The sequence below is a fragment of the Opisthorchis viverrini genome (assembly GCF_000715545.1).
Source record: "Opisthorchis viverrini unplaced genomic scaffold opera_v5_457, whole genome shotgun sequence".
In the NCBI taxonomy this organism is placed as follows: domain Eukaryota; kingdom Metazoa; phylum Platyhelminthes; class Trematoda; order Opisthorchiida; family Opisthorchiidae; genus Opisthorchis; species Opisthorchis viverrini.
In genome coordinates this window covers 113095-122398 of record NW_008752120.1, presented here as the reverse complement: position 1 = coordinate 122398, position 9304 = coordinate 113095, and the positions used below count along the sequence as shown (strand labels likewise).

Sequence of the window (9304 nt, the reverse complement as noted above, 5' to 3'; positions counted from 1 at the left end):
GTGCATTTGGAAAAAAATTCTATAGATATGCTTTGGGAGCTAGCCCAGTGCCCATCGACATATTCACTAACTGCTCCAACTAATATTGTGTTTTTTCTCTTTACAGGCCGTTGCGTTCTTCAAATATTTGCAAGATCGTATACCATCGAATAAGTTAAAGCAGCTGTTCACTGTAGGGGCCGTTGGCTTCGCCGGATTAGTTTTTCTGACTGTTGTGGGCCTCACGTATGCTGGAGTAATCGCACCATGGAGTGGACGGTGAGTGCCGATCTCCATTATCACTTTATACGTGGACTTTCAATCGATGTTACATTTTCGTGAAAGTTAGTGTTTTCCCACTGTTCAACTTCACCTAGGCGCATCGCACAATTGTTGATTTTCAAGGGTTCCGTACTTCAGCCATACTTATGAGCGACACCTTAGGTTTCTCTCAGAATACTACGTTGGTTGTTATCTTCATAGGTATACATTCAGTCGGCTGCAAGGACACGCTATGACTCATTTCTTGCACTTTTTCCGATAAACTTTTTGTTCGAGTGAGTCCTTTTTGATGCAGAACGATATCAGAGTTAACAATATTTCGATGACCAGTTTACTTCCACTGCCAGCTGTTTGTCGTTTTTTTCGGCGCGATTGCGTGGCATTGTTTTGAATTGTGGTTTTTTGTCTCATTATTTAAAAATGAGGAGATCTAGTTCCAGATCAGCCTTCTACCACTGGAGCAATCTCACAGTTAAACAATGGTTGCCTCACTTCATTGATTAGGACTTTACATAGGTACGCGACTCGTGGCTGTATAAGTGGTAGGAACTGGTGTGGTCATTAGGTACAGTCCCACTAATCAGTACTAGGTGAATACCACTGAGCCGTCATATTCCAGCCCATAGATTCAGTTTCAGTTCATCTCACGGTGTCAACTACAAACCATACAGCATGGGTAGTTTCGTGCCGTCTACTACAGTTACCACCATCAAAAGACGGAAAAGTAGGAGAGGTATAGCCAGGCATGGGAAGGGTGGATATAACGAGTTAGTTGCTGTCGGATCGTTCCAGTTGTCCCAAAATAGGGGAACCGCATGCACTGAGATAGTGGATTTGATAGGAAACTAATGTAGTTTACCAATGAAGGTTTTCGGTTTTGAGTTGGCGGGATTTTCGCTTGGTTTAGTTGTTGCGCGTTGTGCTCATTGTGCTGGATTTTATTTTATCGGATTCTATCTAGTAGGATTCGGTTTTGTCTTCTTCATGTATATATCTGCAAATGGTTTAACATAACAATGAGGATTTCCAAGTCTTGAGCCTGCAATGGTGCCACGAGTGGCCTTTCGTGACTAAGTAACAGGTAGGCGTGCGTTTATGCCCAAGGTACAGATCACCAGAGGACATTTCGCATTTCATCACTGTCATTGAAAGCAATGGATCTGTTTTACATACTGTTGCTTGACTGTCATACCTTCTGAATTTATTGTGGGTATGACGCACTTGGATGGACAACCATGGGCCACCGGTTTGGACTTATAACTTCCCCATCTTGTTACCATCCGGTCTTATAACATCGGGTTGACACCAGGCATGTGACGCACCGTTGGTTGCGTGTTCCTATGGTTCGTTTTTCAGCCGTTCCGTACGAGCTGGTACAGTTATCTTGGGTACCGTGGACAACCGACAGGAAAGCGGTGAGGAACCTCTTCAAATTTTCTGCTGTTTTTGTTCTCACTCGAGATAATTTAGTGTTCAAACACTAACTCACTGATCGAATTTGCTATCGAACCCAACCACGGCGTTTAGGCTGCTCCCTTATAGGCTTGGGGAACCTCACGGCATCTCAGCCGTCATGATTCCTTCGGGTGGCATGGCATCTAGGAATCGAAAGGGTGTTTACAGCTGAACGGTCATACCGCATTGTTCTTACTGCTTGCCGCATTATTCCTGATCGTGGGTAGTGAGGGTGTGGAGTATCTAGACTCCTCAACTATCTGTTTCTTCTTGTTTACTCTTTAAGTCATTTGCCCGTCATTACCGAAAATCCTGTAAAGCGCGGTGCTACAGCGGTAGTCTCTTGATGGTGGGTCCAGCTTTGCCACTGCAGCAGGCGATTTTGTCCACAGCAGTACACTAATGTCCAGTCCATGTCCCATTTTGGGTTTACGACACTTGATGACCCGTTCTGCCAGTGCGATGCTTTCAACACTTTTGTGCAAACATGATCACCGAGCCGGCAGTGCGATCGGTGTCTATGAGACTTCATACGAATACATTCTTCGAATGCTTTCTCACGATGCTGTAATTTTTGTGGTTGAAGGCTATATACTTGAACTTCAGTTAAGTAACCGCCCTCCTGAATTAGGAGGGGTGGTACGTACTTGGACAAAACTAGTTTAGACGTGGTAGTGTCGTTTTTGTTGAAACCTATGGAGATCAGAACATGTATCCATAAACCTGACTCGTGTGACACTGAATTGGTCTCACGGAGCAGGTTGGGGTCAGACAACGTTGTAACCCTGAACGCGTCGTCAGTTAATCACGTTTGCTTGGTTATAGGGCTAACAATGTAATGTGAAAGCTGGGCGTGTTGATTAGTCTTTTGACATGCAAAGCTGTTGTGGAACGTGAAGCGCCGATCCACGTAACAGAGAAACCAGGGTTCGAAACCACAACGTGTACTTTACGTGAAATATCACGTAGGTCTTGACGATAGCAATGAATTTAGTGGATGAAAAGTTTCCAAGCCACCAGTTCTATCATAATACCTCCACCCAGGTTTTTTTGAAAGTACTTTGGCTTACACGAGTAAGGTTTGATATATGACTGGCCAAAATCTGTCGCGACAACCAATTTGGGAGGAGAGAGATGAATAACCGAATTTCTTTAAATCTGGCTGTTCGGATAGTTTCTTATTCATCAGATGGTCTTCCCGTTATGACCGACAATCTTGCCCATCTAACTCATTTGTCTCAAAACTAGCTGTAACATGATCGGTCCGCCGAAACAGTCGATTCATTTTGATTTTTGGCATCATTCACGTGGCGTCGTGGAGGCCTAGAAGGAGAAAAGATCCATAAATTACTGTAAAGCTTCCTGAAATCAGTGACCAAGGTTCTGCCAACCGGTCCTGGTCAGCGTCTGTCTATGAGCGTTTGTCTTTCGAAATTCTAGGCGTAGGATATTTGTGGACATATTTGCTTGTGGTTGAGGGGATATCTTAGCAATGACAACCAGATATACATGGTTTCATTGAATACCAGGGTCGGTTTCGCTTCCAATCCGTTTGTTGTGTGTATGAGTTACAGCATTTTGGTATACCGAATCTAAGTGGACAATCGCCAGTGACCACCTGATCCTGTCAATTATGATGAAACTACTCTGTGTCATCCACCCTTCGGTTTCACTTCTTCGGACATTTTTTATCGGAACGAGCCACAGAATTGTCAATGCAGTTGTTTGTTCCCAGCAGCGGCGCCCCAGCATCTGCTTTACAAGCGAGCTCCATAAAAGACATTGCTCATGACGTGAGGAGAATATTCACAGCTATGTACAAAGCTGATGACTCTGTACATGGTTCTTTTGAGCTTATGTACACAAACCGCTGGATTTCAGGTCACTCCCGCCTCTTATTTCGAAATCAACCCTGTTGGCCCAGCCTATTTCGGTGTAATTCTGTCTGTTTGACGTTAGCGTGGACGAAGCCTGTGTATGGAGGCGTAGTGCAACCAGAAATCGAAAGAACTAATACAGGCCTAGCAGTCGCCAATGCATGCAGTTCGCAAAAGAGTATCATCGTACACAATACTGTACACTTACTGTCAGACGGCTGTTAGAGCATTTCCAACAACTTAGTTGGATATTTGTCTCATTACTTAGTCAGAAATAGGTGTGCAAGCAGGTACTTGGTAGTGAATCCGATTCGTTAGACCAGCAGATTAAACTTACTAGGTTGAGGTGGTTGAATGATGTGTTACGTATGCGAAACCACCATTTACTGAAGGAAGCGTTCTTTTCTGTTCCCAGCGATCGTGTGCGCAAGGTTCGCCGGGGGCAGTGCGTGGCATGGAAACGTTAACTGAAGGCGGCTACGGTCAACCTCAGTTTGGGATCTTGGCAACTTATTGGCTGGGCCCACGGATCCTACTTGCAGGTGGTTAGAAATCTTGCAGGACATGATACGCAACCGATTCCAGTGGGCTCATGCTGTTACTTCCTGACCGGACTGCTTAACTAATGTCCGTTTGTCGTTTTGCGCTGGGATTAGGTTGAGTGCGGTTTGTAACGGACGTTGGGTTGATCCCGGTGATAATGCGTTACTCCGAAGTGATGCTCACATTTGTGTATTTTGATGCTCTCTGACGATGCAGGTTCCTTATCCTTGGTCATTTTTCCTGAGGACAAGATTCCTTTTCAACTTCCACTTACTTTCTACTCTACTGAGGCTTCCTCTCATGGTTGTATGGCAGTTAAGCACCTGTCGTTAATGTTGATGGTGCTTTAACTTATTTGGGAGCAAGAATAAGAGTAGGAAATTGAGGTTATTCATTTAATGCGCCTTCGTTTCATGAGGTTACCAGAGGCAGAGGTTACCACGCAGAGGTATGAAACTGGATTAGTGCAACCACTATGTTCTCTAGCACTGTGGCTCTGGCACTTAAAAAGAGATTCGAGGGAAACTAGCAGGAATTCGAACTGGCGCGGAGTTTAATAGGTACGCTTTTACGCCAAGAGCGCGTAGGCACTGCCATGCTTAGCATCGTAAGTCGATCGCAGTTTTCTTTGATTTCAAACGCAATCCATATTTTACGAAAGGAGTTTGTTTCTGAAGTGCCTAAATATGCTTCATGTCAATAATTTCAACGCTTTTGGTCGTGTAAGAGTTCGCAATAAATTGTCCGAAATTCCTCGGTCTGACGTGGCTGCTCAAGTTCATCATCGATGTCACCATAGAATACACCTCAAGGGATGGAAAATCCAGGACTCAAAGTTGCACTCTGTGCTTGGACTAGGCGTTGCTTCGTGGTAATCAATCCAAACAGCCCATCATAAAAAGAATTTAGGAGGTCGTTCCTTCAAAATTCATATCATCCCTCCTCACATAGCGTGAAACTTCATTTTCGAGAGTGTTTGGGTTAGTTCTGCTTGTGTACCTTGGCAGCAGCGACTCAACTGCACCACAGCACGTGCAGCTAACATTTGAAGCCTACTTCGATCAACACGTACTGGATTTGTTTGTGCCGAGCGTAGTATTGCTTGTCGATGTCAGCCGTTAGCCAACAAAAACTGACTCTCCGTCTTTTGAAGTGAACGAATTGGTGGTGTGCCAGTTGACGTATCGGGTGCAATACGATTTGTGAGGCTAGTACTTCTGAACTCCGAGGTACCTTCAGAATAATCTGCGATGATAACTTCTCCCGGAATCGTCCGCATTCGGTTTGAAATGTATTTACCTATGCATGTCCGTGGGTTTATGGACGCGGTGCAAACTATATCAAAGTACTCACATGCGGCCAGGGTCATCTTATGGAACAACACTTTAATGTTGTTAACGGTAGGATTTTTCGACATCGTGCCAGTGGTGTTTTGCCTCAACTCACTTTTACTGTTTCACTCCACCGAAGTGCTTCCAAAAGGCCATTCCGCCAATGATCTTGTAGCACGATCTCTTACCTCCCAGAAATTTTGCAGTTTGTGTCCGCTTGTGCACAATGTGTTATCGTAATTTGTTCACGTCTCTAGATCCAGAGTATCCCGTTTCCATTTCCAGGTATCAAACATGAGCATAGTTCACTGGATGTACACATTCCTCAGTCCAGAGCGGATTCTTAAGTCTTTTTTTAATGACATTCTGCCGAGAGTCACCTTGTCTTCTAGTTCTCAACACAATCAGCTATTTTAACTAGAAATATAATAAGCACGGTTATGGTTTCGGTCTGAGTGTAACGATTCGCTCACTGGTATTCTTCAACCCCCCATTCACTCTTTACGCAATAAACGGGGCGAACGGCCTCGTACTTTTGACTTGCCCCATGATGTTGTGGTCACGATTAGTGACAGTGTCGTGATTATACTGCAGCCCTCTGATAACAAGCAAATGGGTTCTTAACGAAGTGTGTATTTGTGCTCTAGGGATGAATGAAAACAACTTAGAAGTTTGAAATTACAAGTGATACGACTCGGGCATATGTGCACTCGGTAAGATCATGGCGATTAACCTCGTTAGGCTGGTACAAATGAAATTCAAGGAGCGAAGATCGCAGGGACAGGAAACCTTTAATCTCCAGTTGTCCAAGACTCGGATCGGGGGCTGCTTGTTCAGTTTTATTGGTGACTTCGCGTTCCTTGTGCCTTCTTAATATGCAGGTATGATCTGCGTAGTTCACTATACTTGATCACCACACGGGGTTTCGCGCCATTTGGTTCTTTTTTCCTCAGTAATTTACTACTTGACAAGTAAAGATTTCTTTCTGAGGCTGAACATTAAGAGCAACATACTTTCACCTTGTACTAGAAGCACATTGGAACAGTGCCTTACGGTTGCGGACTGTTCATTCGCTTACTAGTCAATGACACCTAACCTCTTGTGCGTGTACGGCAACATGTGGAACATGTTGCCAGAAATAAGGTCTTGCTCTTCATGCCCCTTACCTTGTTTATTGGTGTTTCGCCCGGTGTGACCTAACCGTCATCTTCTAGGGGCAATATTTATCTAGAACAGTAAACACTACTCGTGCACTTTAAAGGACGAGAAGAAAATTCCCCTGATTATGCATGGTTTTATAAGGTGACTGAATACAACAAATATTCGTCATAGATATGTAACCACTGCACTCGACTTTCCTCGTCGGAGGACTGTTTAAAAAGCTCTTTCAACCTTTGTCGATCTCCCGAACTCCTCATATAGGACTCTTATGTGAGAACACTTCCACTTCAGTTCCCGGGTATTTCTGGGTTTCCTCAGAAGCACTCTCCATGGAAAAATCCGGAGGGGGAACTGATTAAGAAGTCGTGGACCCATAAAACAGCCACGGAAACTCTACCGATGTGTGAATACTTTGCCTAATATTTCAGAAATGCATTAAGATCTGTGAACTCGCATTCCACCATGCAGCAGCAATATACAGTACCACTTGTAAAATTTTATTCCTAACTTTTGGGCGAGACGCTCTGATGGCAGATAAGTTTGAGCTCCTTCAATACATGATGCAAATTGTATCGCACTCTTACCTATGACGCTTTCCTCGAAAATGTGTGGTCCTGACGCGGTTGATATCAAATTTTATAAGCAAGACTTTAAGGGACAATTCTGCTTGCAAGTCAGTTACCGAGCTCTTCACTCCTTAATTATCGGTTATTCAGCTTCTGAACACTTCTTCGAACGGACTAAGTTTACTATTCTCTGTACCAATGTGTGGATATTTGTCTTCCACATGTAAGTCCCTGCACATTTGGTACTTCACAACGTTTTACAATCCACACAATTTCGACGGGCTGTAAACAGGTAGTTTTGAACTTCCGGGACGATTTATCTTAGGTGTTTTGTCTCGGAACTTTCTAGTGAATCTTCCGGTTGTTGGTCCGGTAATCAGGATTCGGTTGGGTGGTTGGTGCTGAGTACATGGGCTGTCTGGACTAGCATTTTCTTCAGTCTGGCAGGAAAACACCGCGAAACACGATCCTGTCCTCGGTCAGTCGGCTGGCAGCTGATTCACTCGCCGTTAACAAGCCTGTGACACAGCGGAATCTACTTCTGTTGGCTCTAGTCACACTCATTGGTCGGCGCAATTTTCACCGCTAATCCTTGTGCACAATGTCTTTGGTCACCTGCTATCAGGAGCACAGTTAACTCCAGTGAGACCAATCAATGACTCACCACTACCATCACCAGCTTCAGTTTGATTTGACTGGGTGGCTTACTGTTGATGTCAGAAGTAATAGAGTCAGCTCATGGCAGTGGATAAGATGATGCTGGATTCAGCACAAGATCATTTAACTCGAGGATGTCCAAGTAGTGTTAGTCTGACTGTTTTGATCTTAATTTCCTGGATCTCAACTTGTTGTGGATACTAATTGTTGATTGCCTGAATGTGTTGACCAGGGGCTAGTAAGCGTTTTCAAAAAACTACTCCCTACTTCAGTGACCAACTCTATGGCTGTGTGGGATAGGATATGACTCAGCAACGTAAAATGAAGATAGCTATTGTTAGACTGTTCACGCCGTTCTGAATGCTCATAGTTCCCCGTTCATGCGGTTAGGACCCCTACAGAATGTGCCATGTGACCAGTCTCAGTAGCAAGCATGCCGTCACTTCCTAGTCGCGCTACCCAGCAAAAGTTGGTCTGTTTTTATATGCTCAACTCATGTTGGATGAAGTTCGCAAATAATTTTGGATCAATCCTACTGGTATGGTTCTTGTTTTTCTGTTAGGACATAAGGCTGTCTGTACCAGGTTCCTATCCTTCCCTTTTCTTTCAGCCATTCACTAGGGTACCCTTCATGGTTGTTTGATACTCAAGTATTAGTATCTACTGATATTGTATTGCTCTCGATAGTGATTGGCTCTCAAATGACTCAACTTCATTCGTCGATTCAGATTCTATTCTTTGTGGGATACAACCTATGCGAAGATACACATCCCGATCATCACATCCGTGTCCGAACATCAACCGACGTCTTGGTGTTCATTTTTCTTTGACATGCACATATTGCTGCTCGCATTTCCAGCCGGGGTATGGCTTTGCTTCCAGGATACAACGAACGAACGAGTTTTTGTCATTCTCTACGCCATGTTTGCATCCTACTTCGCTGGTGTCATGGTTCGACTCATTCTCACCTTAACGCCAATTGTTTGTGTCTTCGCTGGCATTTCATTCTCACGAATTTTCGAAATACTCCTGGATGAGGATGAGAGTTCAACTGGCACACGATCTCCAACTGAAGCAAAGATTGCACGCACTGAGAAGCATTTGTACGATAAACCCAGCAAGACCATCCGCCAGGTAAGTTTTTCACTCTCTTGCCTTCTGGATTAGCCTCTCTGGGGATATGTATCAACTCACACACTCCACTAAGTTCAGGTCCACGTCTATCCCAAACCTTACTGAACATGCTTATCGTACTGTGTTTAGAACTCAGTATGGAACGAGGGCGTAGCTTAAACCAGTGCAGAGGAAGGAAAGACTGTAGCATAACGAATTCTGCGATGACAAAAACAGCCGGATTAACTGTGCAGTTATTCTCCATTTGTGGCGCCGTTTATATATATATATATATATATATATATATATATACAATTCACACGTAAACATACATCTCATG

General features: G+C 44.1%; 2 protein-coding genes across 2 annotated transcripts in view; one reads left to right on the top strand and one right to left on the bottom strand.

The window, feature by feature from the left end:
* T265_11205 (hypothetical protein) overlaps positions 1 to 9304 on the top strand; it is a gene marked incomplete at both ends in the record, with an annotated part of 31504 nt that overhangs the window by 10485 nt on the left and 11715 nt on the right. Inside the window, 2 exons of the mRNA XM_009177801.1 lie at positions 107 to 258; positions 8580 to 8985. Coding sequence (XP_009176065.1) covers positions 107 to 258; positions 8580 to 8985 — 558 coding nt within the window. The remainder of the gene's footprint in view (positions 1 to 106; positions 259 to 8579; positions 8986 to 9304) is intronic.
* Positions 5248 to 5553, bottom strand: T265_11204 (hypothetical protein; the record flags this gene model as incomplete). The annotated part of the gene is made up of 1 exon (XM_009177802.1): positions 5248 to 5553. One exon carries the CDS (start codon positions 5551 to 5553, stop codon positions 5248 to 5250), a length of 306 nt encoding a protein of 101 aa, XP_009176066.1.